Here is an 18,389-nt window from a genome sequence, read left to right on the forward strand (position 1 = left end):
ATAGAAATGAGCAATTAGAGATTCCTGTTTAATGGGGCATTTGTGAAAGACAACATTTGTTGTCTAACCCTAAAGCCATTTGAAATGGATTTCTCACTGCCATCTCCTGCTACAGAAGCTAAAAAGTGAGATACTCACTTTTTCAACATCCATTAAACATAGAGAGGCAATGTTGTGGCCAGTTAGATACATGGAGATATCTGCTGGAGGGCCACTGGGGCAGATTTCCTTTGTTGCCAGAAAAAGAAAAGTCCTAATTAGTACTATTACCTTTCCCATTCTTTACCTCCTTTTTGCCTTGAACTTGGATAACATGACTGGTATTGTGTAAGCCATCTTCAAATCAAACAACAGATAAAAATCCAATACTCTAAGAAGGGCAGAAGAGGACTAAAAAGAGCCTGGGTCCTTCTTGACATTTTGAACAGTTGAACCAATGCTAACAACTCCTTTACACTGAACTTATATTTTTTAGGCTATTCTCTGTTGGGTTTTCTCAAATGTAAAAGCTAATTCTATTCCTTGCTGATACAGAAACAAAAGGTAAATTGGCAGGGCTGCACTGTGCTCATCTGCACATTGAAGACAAATTAGTCCAATACTAATGACCAAACACACTGGTAATAAGACAGACATGGTGGCTAACATCCATGACCCTTTACTCATTATTCTTTGCCATTTGTTTTACATGTTTGTACCTAGAGAGATTGTTTAAATTTGTGGAAACTGTCCACTGAATATATTATCAGGAAACAAACTACTCTTCCAAGTGACACACAAAAAAGAGATGCTGGGTAAAGCAACAAGACTTGAGGAGGGGAAAAAGAACTGTGTCCTGTGTTTCTAGGTAAGGGAAGGGAAATGGATAATCTGAGTAATATCTTCTCAGTTACTGATGCAGAAGTCTTCAGACGGGATTCTGAGCAAATTCTTGATCCACCTTAGTTTTCTGCTCCTCGTTCTTCAACTTGCCAAGAGGAATTGGATGTGAAAAATGAGTACTTTTTTCCCCTGAACTTCTTGAAAATTAAGAAACACACATAGATAATCCTTGGGTGGTAAGAATAAAAAATCATAATGCCACAGAGAGAAGAAATGACAAGAAACATAAAATACACAGACCTGTAGAAAGTAAATGTGAAAACCTAGAAGAAATGAAATATTTCCTATGAAATATAAATTATCAGAATTAATCCAAGTAGTGAATATTTTGAACCAAAGATATTGGAAAAGCAATTAAAAATCCTACCTCTAGAAAAGAAGGCCTCAGGACCAAAAGATTTCTCAGCCAAGTTTCATCTAATCTTTAACATAATTTCAATGATCTCTTATTTAAACAATTCCAAAGTGTAGGAAAAGATTAAAAGTTCCCCAATTCATTCTAAGAAACACGTATTGCTTTCTAAAAACATTTTATTCAAGTATAATATACATACAGAAAAGTGTACATAAGTGTAAATTAGATGAATTTTAATGAACTAAATAATCCAACATAAACAAGCACCCAGATAAACAAAATATTACCAGCACTGCAGAAGTCCCCCTCAGACTCTCTTTCAGACACTATCTCCTCCTCTACCTCTCACTGAAGATAACCATTCTCCTGACTTCTAACAGTTAACATAGATTATTAGCTTTGCCCATTTTTGTACTTTATATAATGGAAAGCATACCGTATTCTTTTATAGCTGCCTTTTTAGGCTCAACATAGTGTTTCCAAGATTCATCCATATGTTGCATGTACTTATAAACTGTTCATTCTCGTTGCTGTGTAATATTCCATTGTATGAATACTAAAATGTATATCTATCCATTCTACAGTAAATGGACTTTTAGGTAGTTCCTGGTTTGAAGCTATTAATGTTGCTATAAACATTCTAAAACATATCTTTTGGTGTACATATGTGCGCATTTTATTGTGTTTGCCCAGAAACAGAATTACTAGATTTCATATGTTCACTTCATAGATTCATCAAAATGGTTCTCCAACATGTCTGAATAAATTTGCATTCTCATTGGCAGTGAGTGAGTGCGCCTTCTGATTAGTCACACATTTTGTTAGCCTGCATAATTTTTTACACCTAATAAAAAGTCCACTGAAGAAACCTATAGACCAATTTCACTTAGGAATATGCATGCTAAAGTTTTAAATAAAATATTAGCAACTGGAAAACTGATTTATAAAAGAAAGAGTAACACATTATGACCAAGTAGGTTTTATTCCAAGAAGACAAGAGTGGCTTAATGTCAGTAACTCCACAAACAATCTAGCTAGCCAACCAACAGATTAAAGGACAGTAACACAAAACCACATCAAAAAAAAAAAAAAAAAAAAAAAGCTGAAAAGGCATTTGATAAAATTCAGCAACTATTTCTATTAAAATCTCTTGGTAAAACAGTAAAGAATTTATTTAAATAAGATCATTTATCAAATAGCAACACAAACATTCAAAATAGCTAAATATGCAAACTATTTCAATTAAAATCAATAGCACTAGAGATGCCTGCTCTCACCATTATCACTTAACACTATAATGGAGTTTCTAGACAATAGATTCTTTCAGAAGAAAATAATCTTTCAAACACTGGAAAAAAGTTATGTTTGTGATTGTGTGAGAGTATCATTATATTTCCGACTGTCATTACTATATTTCTAAAAATCCCAAGATACTGTAGTGAAAACTTCTGGAATTAATGAGAAAATGTGGTAAGTATATCTAATAAATGTGTTGTATACAAGGTAACCACGCACACACAAATAGGCTTTTTATTTATAATAAGCCTTTAGAAATGGAAATGGAAAAAAATCCATTCTCAATAATGACCAAAAGACTAAGAAACAAGACTACATTTAATAAAAAAAAAAAAAAAAAAAGACACAGGACTTAAATGAAGAAAAGTCTCAAATCTTAATCTTACTAATGATATAGACAAGATCTAAGCAAACAGAAAATGATACAATTTTGTTAGTTCTTAGAAGACAATACCAATATGTCAAATTTCTCAAAATTAATCTTTAAATTTAATGCAGTTTCAATCCCTAGTTGTTTGAAATGATCACAAACTTAAAATTCCTGATAATAACCAATAAAGGTAGTAAAAAGAACAGTAGCCAAGAGTAGGGGTGGGACAAAGCTCTGCTAGGCCATTTTATAAAGCCACTGTATACAAACATAAAGTCACCATAATTAAATCCATGATATTGCCATAATAAAGAGTACTGTAAGTGAAACAGCATAGTATATTGAGAAATCTCATTATATATGAAAAATTAATATATGACAAAGTCGGTATTTCACTTCATTGGAAAAAGATAATTTAGCAAGAAGTGCCGGAGCAAATGGCGATCCACTTGGAAGAAAGTAAAGCTGGATCCAAAGCTTGCATTCTATACAAAAACAAATTCCAAATGGAGTAAAGACAAATGTAAAAAAACACTAACAACAAAAACCAATAATAAAATGCTAAGCCATTCTAGAAGACTACACATGCTACCCAGGGGAGAAAACCTTAATCAATACAGAATACTTTGAAATTCTTATATGTCCATATTTTTAACAATAATGTAAGGTTTTGAATGGAAAAAGGTAAATTGACAAATTACAGTTTGGAGAAAATTTGCAAATAATATGATGAAGTGTTTACATATAATGTAGAAAGAACACTTATAATTTTTTTTAAAAAGGGGCACATATAAGCACAATGTTAGTAAAAAATGAAGCAGATGAAAAATAAAAATGAGTAAAAATTTTAAATGTGAATAAAAAGATGCAAATATGCAATTCACCTTAAGAGTGAAATCCAAATGGCTTGATTTTCTATGGAAAAAGTACTCACTGATATTAGTGGTCAATAGATAACTTATAAGAGTTGCAAAAACAGTTTGCAACCAATGGTAGAAAGGCTTAATATATGTAATATACAACAATCTCCTATGGACTAAATAAAAAGATAAAAAGGCAAATACTATAGAAACAGGGACATAAATGTAAAAACATAAAAATATGAATATTTGTGGTAGACAGAATTCTAAGATGGCCCCCATGATCTTTGCCCCTGGGTTACTCCCATGATAAAGCTACATTTACAGAGCAAAGGAGTTTGTGGAAGTAATTAAGGTTACTAACCAATAGACTTTAACATACAGAAGTTATCTAGGTGGGCCTACTTTAGGCACATGAGCCCTTTTAAGTAGAGTTTTCTCTGGTTGTTAGAAGAGAAAACACAGAATCAAGTATGAGAAGGATCTGATGAATCTCTGCTAACTTTGAAAATGGCAGGGGAGTAGTGTTACAAGGACTAGAGAGTAACCTCTAAAAGCTGAGAAGAACCTCTGGCTAACAGCCAGCAAGGAAAGAGACCTCCATCCTACAACCATCCTCCAATTGTAAAGTTTGAAATTCGGCCAACAACATGAATGAGCTTGGAAGTGAATTCTTCTCCAGATCATTTAGTTAAGAGCCTAGCCCAGCACACACCTTCATTTCAGCCTTAGTGGACACTAAACAGAGGGACCAGTCAAGCCTGCTTGAAGTTCTAACCTACATAACTATGAGATAATAAATGAGTATTGTTCTAAGCTGCTCAATTTGTAGTAACTTGTTATACATCAAACAAAAACCTAATGCAAAAGGTAACTGAATTATAAATGAAATCCAAATAACTGAAGAACATATGAAAAGTCATATAGATTTACAGGAATCAGGAAAATGTAAATAAAATCATATGGAGAAATCACTGTACACACTACCAGTCTTTTTTTTCTATTTAAAAAAAAAGCTACAGCAGCTACTGCTAGTGGGTAAGGGTATTTTTATACTGTACCTTTGCTGATGAAAACATAAGTTGTTCCAGCCTCTTTTGGGAAAGTCTGTCAATACTCATTAAAATTTTTTAAATCTGCATCTGTCTCAACCCAGCAATCCTACTACAAGGAATCTATTCCATAGAAGTGAAACCATCATAGTCATGAATATATGCCCAGGCACGATTACCATAATAGTGAAAATCTGGTAGCAAAGTAAATGCGCAACAATTATGGAAAAAGTTTAAGACCTCATCATCATCATATTCATCATTGAAAAGAAGGAAAAAACAGCTATAAGATAGACGTGGAGGAATTTCCACCACATATTATTGGATGAGAAAAGATGCAGAGGATATGTATTACCTCATTTATTTAAAGCAAACAGACCTACCAAAAAACTCATTTATATAAGATTGTGTGTGTATTTTAAGGAATGTAAAAGAAACCTATGTATGTACAGACTTGTAAGTTGCTCAAAATACACACTGAATTTTAAAAGCAAGTTATGGAGAACATGTAGAATAAGATAAAACTCCTGTGTACACATATTTGTATGCACATGAATAGAGGTACATATATCACGTTATTCTTACAAGGGCTGTGGGAGTGAAATGGTGTGGTGGGATGTGATTTCTGCTATTGTGTGTCTTCATTACTTATTTAATGCTCTTTTCTGTTGCTCTTTAAGTTTTTAATTACTTAGGTAATTTCTATGGCCAACATGAGGCTCAAACGTAGGACCCCAAGATCAAGAGTTGCATGCTCTTCCAATTGAGCCAGCCAGGCACCCCCTTGTGTTGCCCTTTTAATTAATTGTATTGATTTAGATTGTGTCACTTTTTATGTATTTATTTTTATTTTTTAAAGATTCATTTACTTATTTATTCATGAGAGACACAGAGAGAGAGGCAGAGACACAGGCAGAGGGAGAAGCAGGCTCTATGCAGGAAGCCCGACGTGGGACTTGATCCCAGGACTCCAGGATCACAAGCGCCAAAGGCGGCGCTAAACCGCTGAGGCACCCCAGCTGCCCATGTTTCACTTTTTACATCTGAGAAACATCATTTCCTTTCCCTTTGCTTATCCTTAGCACTTCCCTCTAATATTCTATATTTTTAAACCTATATATTATTCGTTGTTTTCCCCAACTAAATCGTAAGCCACATCAGGTAAAGGATTTTGTCTGTTTGCTGTTGAACGCCAGTACCCGGATGGCCTGGCACATAGCAGGTACTCGAATATTGAGGAAAGTAATGTTTTATGTATAACTTCTTCTTTAGGGCTACTCTTAATGTTCATTTTAAGACCTTACTTCTCCTAAATACCTCATATTCTAGAAGTTATCAGGAGTGTGACAGAAAAACATGACAGGAAGTCTGAATTCAGGGAGGGAATAATTATTATTTGTTGGATGCTTATTACCGCCCAGCATTTTATGTTTTGTATCTATTACCTCAATCGACCAGGCAGATTTATAATCTTTTCATAGATGAGAAGCCAACTCAAGAGTTAGCTTGACTAGTTTCACTGACATTAAATGTCCTGTATCCAGGCCAAAATCCTGTTCTTTCCTTTGTGCTGTACTGATCTTAAAAGAATCGTGTTTTGATCATTAAAAAAGAGATAACAGTTCTTACATAATACACAGGTTTAGCATTGAGAATTGAACATTCTATACACACAATTCACTTAATGATTTAAGTCATCTGATTGTTCTATATAAATAGTCTGTGTCTAACTTGTTGACTAGCTTACTTCTGAAGCGATTAAGCTCTTCAACTCCAGGCGGCAAGCCACCGGGGCCCTGGCAGAGTGGTAGCAGCAAGCCAAGACAACACAGAGCTCTTCCTGGGACAGTTAATAAATATTTAGATAATTATCATCGACTGTTCTAGACAAAAAAGCAGCCTGAAACCGTCCTGAGGGATTTGTCCTGGATTCTTCAAATTTAAGGCAAGCTCCCCAGAGGAATGCCTTTCTTGACAATCTTCTGCTGGGAGGAGCTTCATACTTCTTTGGGTAAAAAAACAGCCAGTTTGGAAGAGCAGGACTGAGGGTCACAAGGAAAGGGTGCTGGACTTGGCCTGGACCCAAGACAGTCCTGGCAGGTTGAGGTTTTGGACTGCAGGAGCTGCCCGGCAGGGGATCAAAAGCCACTGGGGTGGTGGTCGGAAGGTTGGGGAAAGAAAGGGCACTATTACCGGGTTCAGACACATCTCATTTCCCCCCAGCGTGCTCTGCTCAATTCCAACACAGGCAGGCCTGAAGTGTGCAGCAGCAAGAGGGTGGTGTCTTTGGCATTCTGTTGCCACCTTCCAGGTGACGTCCAAATTCCTCCCTAATTAGGGTACAGACCTCAATCTTAGGAGCAACTTCACAGATCTAAATACATTTGAGATTGGCTAGGGACTGGCAGAGATGATTTTTTTTTTTTTTTTTTTTTTTTTGTCTTTGAAGATCTGGATAGAGTTTTGAAAATGTGCTGATTACTCAACCAACAGTTACTGAGCACTTTTTATATGGTAAGGCTAAGTGGACTGTAAGAAAAACAAATGAGGAGTTCATGGACACTGAAGCAAACACATAATCCTAAACTGTTATAGTTTGTTAGGTGACAGTGAGCAATACTTAATATGTAAAATCTGAGTTGAGGATGGCGTAGAATGAAGGCATTCATAAAAAAACTCATCACAACCTGCTCCCTAAACCACAAAAAATCCACAAGATTTTGAAAGATAATATATAATATAAAATAAACACATCTTCCTTGCTAGTCTTTGCACTTCCAAAATAATTTTTAAAAATCACACAAAATGAAGTTTGGGTTTATCTGCAGAGGCAAGCTGTATGTGCCTTGCATACATCAAGAACACAAAACTATGTGGATCTCTTTCAATTTCAAAAGTAAAATCATTTCTGCTTCCAGAAAGCAATGATGTTCCTAAAGAGAAAAAAGATCTGCTTGCAGGGCTTATTTTTTTCTAATTGGAATCATTAGAAGTGCATTCCCAAGTTGTCTCGGTTGTTTAAAAAGGCTGACCAAAATGAATAAAAGCAAGCTTGAATGTTTTAGAGCTGGGAGAAAGCTCAATTCTCCTTTCTTCTGACCCTGAGATCTACAAGGAAACTGAACAGGTACTGTTTCACTGAAAAACAAAGTTTCCACTTAAATGAATTAAGTAGTATTTTAGCAGAAAGTGTGTACTTTCAAAACTCCTGAATGGCAATCGGCAGAATCTAACCCTAAGGCTGATAGCTCGAAGGGGACATTGCTAATTAAGATTATTTATATGGCACTTATTAATTTTAACAATCATACTAGTCTCCATGTTGACCCGCAAACTATGTACAAACATACTGCTTTTCCAGGCAGTCCAAATACAAAGACATTTACCAGTTGTCTAACAAAGCAGTTGAGTACTGTATCAGGAATGTTTTTCATAAATGATTGTCAAAAGATGTGAGAACAATGATTTTTTTCATACACATTGAATGAAATTATTCCCACAGAACATCTGAAATATATGGGCTCAAGTCTAGAAAAATACGCAAATATATTTTTAAATGCTTTTGAGAGCATAGTCAAAATCACTCAAAACGGAACTCATCCTACAAAAATGATTCTCCAATCTTTTCATGAGATAATCACTTGGCTACATAAGAACATTTCTTTCATGTCTTCATTCTGACATGCAAATGGTGTAATATACCTGGGCGCATATTAATATGGCTTCCTAAAATATAATAAAAACTATGTTGTCTGACACTTTACCAGGGGGCCCTAGGACACTTTTGATGTAAAAAATTTTAATTTAGGTAACAGGGACCAATGACAAGCCAGAATTGGAACCATTCACTTTTGTAGGTCAAAAGATCTCAGAGGTCATTGTTGTAGGCCGTTAAAGGAGAAAGGAAGACAATGAGTGGTGAGTCCAGATTACAGGGCTGGCGACTTTTCCTTCTTGGTGTGGTGCTTCTTTGCCACACACTCACCCAAAGTAAACTTTCTGATATTTCTTTTGCTTTAAGGTAAATTAACCTTGTTTATTTATGAAATGTTACTGCCTTGGTCCCACTTCTATCAGAAGTAGCTAGATGTCAGTATACTTTAACATTTCAACACGTCTAAGTCACAAACTGCTTGCTATTACAACTTACACTTAACATAAAATTTTGCTTTCCAGGGCACTTGGGTGGCTCAGTTGGTTACGTATCCAACTTGATTTCTGCTCAGGTCATGATCTCAGGGTCATGAGATCAAACCCCACATCCTCTGCGCTCAGCGGGGAGTCTGCTTGAGACCCTTTCCCTCCGCTCCTCCTCCACTCTCTCTTGCTCTCAAGTAAATAAATCTTTTAAAAATCTTTTTTGCTTTCCATGTAGTTTTTTTCATTAAAGAAAGTTTTTCAGTTTGGAAAATTTCATTTGTGAATGATGGGTTTCTCTTACCATTACCCTTAATTTGATGCTATTATATGAGGTAATTCAAAAATATCTTTGGTTTGAGGTTGGAGATTAGAAAGCTGGTCTATATACTGGATCTTATGAGGGCATGTAAAACTTTGGCACATAAATGAACAATACTAATTCTAGTACTCCAAGTGCTATTTAACAGATGTTTTACTGTGGGTTCTCCTTTACATTACTGGATTAATTACCTCTTTAAAGAGGCACACAGGAAAAGTCAATGTGGAGTTAGCATCTGGACCAGCCTTCAATGTAAGGTGAATGGCTAAATCATCAAGGACAAGAACATTTTCTACAAAATAGGCCGTTCCTGTTAACAGGATATTGCAGATTTTGTTCACTCAAATAGATCTTTCAAGTCTGACTGAGGCCACCATTACCTTCAGTCTAATTAAACAGATAAGATTAAGAAAGGGCTTTAGGTTGTAGGATCTTAGTGAAACAAAGGGAGTCATTCTCTGTATGGTGGATTTTGAACTGTTTGGTTTTGAAAGCATACAAAATATACTAAATTAAAATTTGTGTTCCGGAAAATATGGATTCCAATTTTCAGACCTGCAGGTCTGTGCTTCCCCATAAAACTGGAGTGTCCTGATCATTGTAAGCAACAGGTGTAACTAAGAAGTAACAAGTGGAGGGACGCTTCATGGTTACTGTTTCGATTAAATGATGCTTCCAGATCCTTAGGTGTTCCCGGGGACTACCCTTCTTTGCCACACTCTCACCCAAGGCTCCAGAACAACTCCAAGGCCCCTCAAAACTTCGGTGATGGTCTTGGGAAACCCAATGCAGGTCAGAATATCACTCTGGGGTACCCCAGTGGGTCCACCAAAATATGAAATTTTAGCATTCTCCTACCTTCTGAACTAGATTACTCTAAAATCATTCCAGCAAATGTCTCAATTCTCATTAAAAGGGACAAAAGGGATATCTCTGACACAACTAAAAAATGTGTACATGCTAAAAAAAAATAACACTCATTACTACAGCAGCATACAAAACATCAAGGAACAGCAGATAGTTTCAAGGACACTCAGATTACACATAACATTATGGCTTCAGATTGGAACACAGATTGTGAGTTGTGGGCAGCGAAAGCCTTTGAAAAATAATGTTGATTTGAAGAAGGGGAAGGCTTATGTTTAGTTTGTTAAGTAGCCAAAAAACCCCAAAGATATTAAATTTATATGTGTATATAATTTTTTAAAAATATGTAATTGAACACTTGAAAAAATATACATGTCCCTGAAAATATCACTGACGCAATCTTATGGGGTATTTTAATTTTATTGGCTTTCTAAAGGTTCAAACTCTATAATGATAAATTTCTCTACCTTCCTCACAATCAATAACTAGGACTGGGTCATTACTTTGAACTCACATCTACTTTTTCTAATATCCCTTAATTTCTCTGCATGCCTCTTATACCCGCCCCCACCAAACAAAACAAAACAAAACAAAACAAAACAAAATCAAGATGTATTAAAATATTTTAACTGCAAATCCACTAGGTTCCAAAATATTTCAATTCATGAGACACCTATAGCACATGATCTATATTTGTACACTTTATTTAAAAACAAATAATACACTTAGAGCCACCAAAAAAAAATAATTAGCTTATCCATACCCTGAATTTACAAAAGAAACTTCTTGCACCACAAAAATTAGCATTTGGATTAATTTACATTAATTGGTATTATAACTAAATTTAAAAATACCTGAAGATCAAACAATCTGGTCCAGGGCTCACCAGTTAGGGGGGTGGGGAATTGAGGGTATGGAGAAAAGAAGTTACTGAGGAATCTGAACTGATGATGCCCTGAAGTCAGCTCTAGTAAACTGAAGTTGAAAAGACATAAAGTAACCAGTAGATTTCAGGATTACAAAGAAGTGGTTCCTCCTAAAAACAGATATTAGATCATATAGTTGGAATGGGTGTAGGGATACTTCTTAATTTGTATTGAAAAAAGTGTGTGGAGAGGGGGGTTGTTATTTGTTTCTCACAAGAGGCAAACTTCAGCCAAACAATGAGAAGAAAGTAGGAAGGGGGGCATGTGGTAGACCGAAGGCTTTCTGACTGCTGATAATACCGAATTTAGCAGATCTGTACAAGTCAACTAAAATACCATTCTCTGAGACATTTTCAGAAAGGAGCTACAAACCAGGGAAAAATCATTCTACATTAACAAGGCACTCACTGGTTCACAGCCTGTTAAAAATCCAGGCAGACATTAAAGTTAATCTAAATTAAAATGAACTTTCTAATTTGCATCAGAAGGATGACAAGCATGTGGTCCCAGTTAAATCAAATCTAAAGCTGGACTAGCAAAGATCCAGAAAATTCTGACCCCTAAGCACCACTTCAGGAATACCCCTATAATAAATAAGTGGAATCTAGGGATCTCTATTTGGCCTAAATTGTTTTTTTTGTTTGTTTGTTTTCTTAAGATTAAGAACAGAAACAAAAATGGAACAAAAGCAAAAAACAAAACTGATGCAATCTGTTAAATACTTTGTCAATCTGATGTCCCTGACACTGACATGGAGGTCCAGCTGGATGATGGATATGGCCAATCAAACTTTCAGTGCTGAAAGTAAAAATGATTCAAATCATTTATGGAGGCCTGTCCTTTGTTTTTAAAGAGGAACATGTTTCCTGGACCTTCCCCTTAAAGGAACTTCTGGAATTGATACATTTCACAAAAATATACATATAATTTCTGTCAGCTACTACTTTTGTACAACCTGAATCCCAGTGTCAAACACGTAAAGTACTACAATTATATAAATAACTAGACAAATAACATAGTAACAAAGGCAACTTCTGAGTAAATAAAATTAATGATTATGTACTTAATAGCCTTGAAATAGCTTTCAAAGAATAAAGCAAGCTGAAGAAAACTGTACTTAGAGCTCTTTTTCTTTGTAACTTCAATAACAGTTTGGCTCTTGGTTGAAAATATCACATATACCAACCACAGATTAACTATATCCACTCACTATCAACCTTAATGATAAATTTTAAGCAATTCTTTCAAAAGAAAACCAAAACTCTATTAAGTCTTTCAATCTGATTTGTGACATCTTAGTTCAATATAACTTAAATGACAAAGCCTGAGAAAAGCACCAACATAGATTTTTAAATTGCATCCAATCATCATTTCAGATGTCATAAAGATTTGCTTTAGTTAAAATGGCAGCAATGACAAAGAGGTAGATATGAAAGATGTCATTTAAACACTACTCTTAGGTGGTATTTTAACTTTTAACTAGTTCAGGTATCTAAAAATAATTTTTACTAGCTGAATCTTCATCACATAAGAATTTCATGGCATGCTTTGAAGGGAAATATATGAAGTACTAAAAAAGAGGGCCTTTAGAAAGTACATTTTTAAAAAAATTAATTTACTTAGCCAACATTTGATGAGATCCCATAATTTTGGTGAACCGAATTTCTCCTTTTACCTGAACTTAACTACAGTGAAAGAATATTTTCCTCTCTACTGAAATTTCTAGGAATTCACATTCAAAATCCTTGGAAAGTACATGTGGTGCTCAGAAGAGCACAAAGACAACGCATGAAATGTCCCCTGAAATCCTAGAAGTTGAGCAGATACACTGAAGACACTGATGGTCACAAATCAGGACCGTCACAGATTGGCAAACACACACCCACACTTACACATACACATACACACACACACACACACACACACAATTTCTCTCGCATAGCCCCCCGCCCCCCCAACTCAATCCTCATCCTCACTGTAAGGCTGCATTTGTATTTTATTTTAAAGGCACCTCTCATTCTCTAGCTATTGCCTTCTTGATGATATCTGTTTTGTTAAAAATCCTGAATGTTCAATGGAAATAGTTCAGTACTGAGAATGGAATATTTTTCAATTCACATTTGAATAGCCAGGTTTTCTTACATTCAGATTTTAATAAACTAGAATGACAGTCTTTAAAACAAGCATGCTAGCCTATAATGAATATAGTATATACAGTAATTTAAACATTTAGAACTATATATTATACTGCAAAAGCAAACAGCACAACACTCATCATACTCATTACCTGCGGTGTACACTATCTCTAAAAACGAAAATACAAAACAGTAAAATGCACCTATGGTTTATATATGTGTGTGTGTGTGTGTGTGTATGCATGCGTACATACACACATACACACACACACACATATATGAAGTCTATATATATTATATATATTCCTACAATATATATAATATATATTTATAAAATATACATACATTTTAGACATTTTCAAATAAATCTTTATCATTATCTCCAAAACAAATTTATAGCAAGAATACTGAAGGAATGAGAGTCAGATAAACAAAAAATTTTTCACAAATTTCATTATCAGTGATGCAGCATAATTTCCCCCCTTTTAGTCATAACTAAAATGATTATAAAAGCTAAATACTTTGCATAACTAATTATCTGTTTAATGGCAAAAATTGCTAAACTTGTTCAATAGAAAAATACTGAAGGTCATTATATCACTTATGTTAAATATATGTCTAGGGTTCGAGTAGCAAATGAGCTCCATATGACAGTTGGGTTTTGAGAAGGGTGCTGCAAGCTCCCAGAGATGTATCCATAGCATATGAAAATAAGGCAGGGACCCACATCTCCTGCGGATTTTCAGACTATCCCAATACGTTTCATCCAAAATATTTACAAACCAAATGCTATGAAAGCATTTCAATGACTGTTTGAATCTTGAATTTGTTCGTTTTGCGGATTTCTGTTAAATTTTCAATAGGCTGGGAGGAAAATCAGACCCATGTTTATGCTTCTGGCTGGTTGGAAGACAGCTTTGGCTCATTTCTAGGCTGGGATTATACAGTGCTAGTGGAGAAGAATCTGTTTCTGTGTATAGTCTCCAATGGCATGGCACTGGCTTGCTAAAGAACTTTCAACAGTTCCATCATTTGCACTATGGTCTACGTATCTCATGGTCATTTTCCACTCACTAACAGAAAAATTTCAACCATGAGGTATAAAATGAAGGGAAAGAGAATGTCTTGGTTTTGCGAATTTCAGTGACATTAAGTAAAGCAGGCACTGAAGACCTTGGGAGGTAATTAAAGCAGTAACTGGTAGAACAATAGCTTAAACCATCATAAATACGCCAAGTGAGGGCACCTGACTGAATTTTCCAGTATCCTTCTATAAATGTTAGGTTAGCAACACCATTTTTTCACTCAGAACCAAAAGAGGAATGCACCAAATAAAATGTGGAATTTTGTATCTGCATGGGAATAATATAAACATTCACCTGGTAGCTCAAGTCCAGGTCAATTCATTTGATTATACAAAGGAGTCCCTTGAGCCCATTGTTAACCAAAGCACAGATGAAATGGCAAGGTTGCTCTGTCAAAATATTAAAGCATATACAGATCGATATACAGATATCGATGAGGCAAATCCAGCACACATCTTTAAAGAAAATTTGCCTGTATACTGCAAAACTCTAGAGGCAGAAAAGCAGATATTTTAAAGAAAAACTGTCAATTACTATCCATATCACCACCAGAATACATCTTCAAGAAGTAGATATACATGTTATCAGAAGTGTCATTGATATGACAATGGAATATGTAGGGAGAGGAATGTAGGAATTATATTAAAAGATTAAATTCTTTATGGATATGAATTTAAAGGTGAGGAACTATTATACATACATTTTGCTGAAAATTTGGGCATTAGTAATTTATTTCTCATTTCTACATTGGTCTCTGACATTTGGGGTAAACAAGAGAGTGTGAAGACAAGTGAGACAGCTGTAGGGATGATGTCTATATATTCAGTCCAAAGAGTGGGGTCATGGGAATCCCAAGACATGTAGGTCACAGGATAGGTGAGCTCAGGGAAGCCTGGTCCTTTATGACAATATTCTCCAGAAATGATATTGATATATTGCCTATTAAAATACTCTGAGTTTTCCAATTAAGGAATGGAAGAGAAGTAGGGGAAGGGAAAGAGAATGAGAACTCTTTAGCCAAAGTTATGCACCAAACTCTTCCATCCAGATTTCCAGATTCCCCTTATTGAATATATTAATGGAGGACTTCTGGGGTACAAAAGAGTTGCTTTATTTAGTCCAGCAAAGACAGCTGCCTGACATTAACCAAACCCTTTGGGTTGTTAAAACATAATAATTTTAAACTGTTTTTGGTAGATGTCAGATAATTTGAACATGAGAGACAAAGAGCAAGAGGTCATCTGAAGCATGGTTTGTGGGTTTTGACCAATGTGAGTACTCACAGATAACTTCCAACTTTTCAACCACTGAAAGGTCTGATTTCATCGATAGGAGATAACCATTCTGGTACTATAAATATCACATGAATAAAGTGAATTTTAAAATTAACAGAGAGTATTATAAAGATATGCCCTGCCTGCCCTTAAAAATAAACAGAATCTCAAACTTGAATAAGTTAAACCCATTAGTAAAAGCAGACTCTTATCAACTATTCATAATGGTGACTGTTTTTGACAGCTAAACTTTACAATGGTACCAAATCTATTTTCAAAAATGTAATACAATATAGAAATCTGCTTACAAACTAAATATTTGTTTAGTATTTCTGAATAATAATATATTTAACATATTATTGCATTTCTTTTTTTTTTTCCCCTAATAGGTAAAATGCTTTGCCAGGTGCTTTATGTGCACAGATGAAAGGAGAGCTAAATTAAAAACTCATTTTAACACTGCCTGGTCATTACGCACATAGGGGTTAGTACAGCAGATATGGTAAAGATTACTGTTTTGACTACCTAATGTGTTTAACAAGATTCTCAGGGGAGAACTAGGTCTAAATTTCTGTTCTTCCTCCACTCATTCCCAGTCATCAAGCTTTTTAATTATCCCTTATAGCATGCCCTATTTACTCAATAGGGACAGGCTAAACTTATGTTCGCTCAGGCCTGCCTAGCGAATCAGAACAACCTCAGAAATAAAAGCTCCTATTTGGGGGAAAATTTGAAACAGTTTTCAGGCTCACAGATTCAGCTGAGCTTGCAGCAACCTGAACAAACCTTAGTTTTAGAAAACAGTATACGAATTGCAAAACTATACTTTAACAAATGTTCTCTGTGCTCCTTCAGCAGAACAAAAGGGCAGGAAAGGTTGATTCTTGCCCTGGTCTTCTGTATCTCTTTTGTGCAGTTGATTATTTATAAAGAGCTAGAAGGTGAAGATGATGCATTGTGTCATACAAAGACTTTAGCTAGTGCATCAGCCCCAGCACTGGCTATATAGCATTTGGATGGATGGAAAGCTACATCATGAATTGATTCTTCAAACTTTTTCCGATGAGCTGTGAACTCTTGGATACATGTCTTACTTTCTAGGTTCCATAAACGTATTGAACAGTCATGACCTGCATCAAAAGGAAAAAAAATAAAAGAAAAGAAATTGAAAGGAAATATTACATTAACATGAAAATAATAAGGATAAATAAGTAATCCATAGTTGATGTACTTACTGCCAGACATCAAGTACAAGCCATTAGGATCAACTGCTAGACTTGTAACAGCTTCTAGGTGGGCTACCATGGAGTGGATGAGTTTGCCTTTGGAAAAAAGAGATTATTGCTCTTTATTAATAGTTTTCCTTATCCTGAAATATATGCCAGCTACCACATTACACTGATTTCTCCAGTCACCTCTCTGAATACTTACTGCATTAATAGCTTTTTCCATCACAGCTCAACAATGTGTCTCCCTCCCCACTCTAGCCATGGTAATGAAGAAAAACAAAAGCTCAAATTTCAGATTATATTTGTGTCTTCCAAATAACAATATAAAAGTTAGTCATTTGTACACAAATATTCTTTGAGTCATGTTCATTAACTCAGACATTACTAAACAGCTACTTTGCATCCTTTAGCTACAGGTAAATTATATGGGTTGTGAGAACAGAAGAGAATGAGACAAAGATAAAGGAACAGAGAAAATCTGGCCACAGTTTTGGTGGAAATAACATATAGGAAGGGATTAAAATATTAAATTACTCATCACTCACAGCTAAGCAAAGTCAGCAAAAGTCAACAGTAGATACTCAGGTAAATTTGGCTGATAATATGGAGTGTTCTCCTATCAACACAGCTCTTCAGGAATTTCTTTTAAACTGGTGAAATGCAATTCAATAAAAAAATGGGAAAGCCCACACATCCTAATTCAAATCAATCAGAACCAGACAGTCAATCAAGTTAACCAAATGACTTGGGTTTCCAACTCCAACACTAAGGCTATGCAAACACTGAACAATTTTATTTTTTTTTCTTTTTTTTTTTCACTGAACAATTTTAAACAAAATATGATAGAATGATCATATGCCTCTACTTCCAACATGTTTCTACTTTTTCCCCAATATATTCACAGCAAGAGATCAGTTTTATTGCTATTTGAATGACCTTTTCATTGTGTCCCTATTCATAACCTTGACTCTAGGGACAAAACATAGTATCTACTTATTAAATAAACCAAGATGATTCTATATAGTACCATGAAGACTAGTTCTTAGCAGATTTGGACAGATTAAACAGAAATTGAGCTGGGAGTGTCTATATCTGTTTTCATGCCTACTCTTGGACTATGCAGCCACTAAGAGACACCCAAATCAGCGTACTTATAGTGGGGTTTGTGTTTTTTTGTTTTTTGTTTTTGCTTTATCACTGATCACTTTGCAAAACACTTACCTGTATTGTTATCATAGAATTTGATGTGCCTGTCTTCATGAGCAGTAATGCTGATGGGAAGAGTGGGATGGCTGATGACTCTATTTATTTGGCAGGAAGAACTGGCTGCAAAAAAGAAAAAAAGAGCAACAAAGTTAGTCAAAACTACTAATTTCTTCACACAAGGGAACTGAATACTCACCTAGGAGACTAAAAAAGTAAATGATTTGACTTTAATTTGTTTTTAGTTCATTTATTCTGTGACTATTTATAATTTTAATGTTTTAGAAAAGAACTGCCTGAGCAATACCATACTAACAAATATAGAAGTACCCACAAATGAGAATTTTCTTTTCCACCTGCAATCAATGGGGGCCACCCAGGCTTTAGCCTAGGGTC

The 18,389-nt window shown here is 35.1% G+C and overlaps 1 protein-coding gene across 3 annotated transcripts in view; it reads right to left on the bottom strand.

Annotated features, from left to right (window-relative positions):
* Positions 1 to 1,395: 1,395 nt before the first annotated feature.
* The window catches only part of STRN (striatin), a 105,787-nt gene continuing 88,793 nt past the window's right edge, over positions 1,396 to 18,389 (bottom strand). For all 3 annotated transcript variants that reach the window (XM_025454186.3, XM_025454184.3, XM_025454185.3), the window contains 3 exons: positions 18,012 to 18,116; positions 16,797 to 16,883; positions 1,396 to 16,691 (listed from right to left, as the gene is read on the bottom strand). In XM_025454186.3, coding sequence (XP_025309971.1) covers positions 16,522 to 16,691; positions 16,797 to 16,883; positions 18,012 to 18,116 — 362 coding nt within the window. In that variant the 3' untranslated portion in view covers positions 1,396 to 16,521. The remainder of the gene's footprint in view (positions 16,692 to 16,796; positions 16,884 to 18,011; positions 18,117 to 18,389) is intronic.

This window comes from Canis lupus, chromosome 17, assembly GCF_003254725.2.
Source record: "Canis lupus dingo isolate Sandy chromosome 17, ASM325472v2, whole genome shotgun sequence".
Classification (NCBI taxonomy): Eukaryota; Metazoa; Chordata; class Mammalia; order Carnivora; family Canidae; genus Canis; species Canis lupus.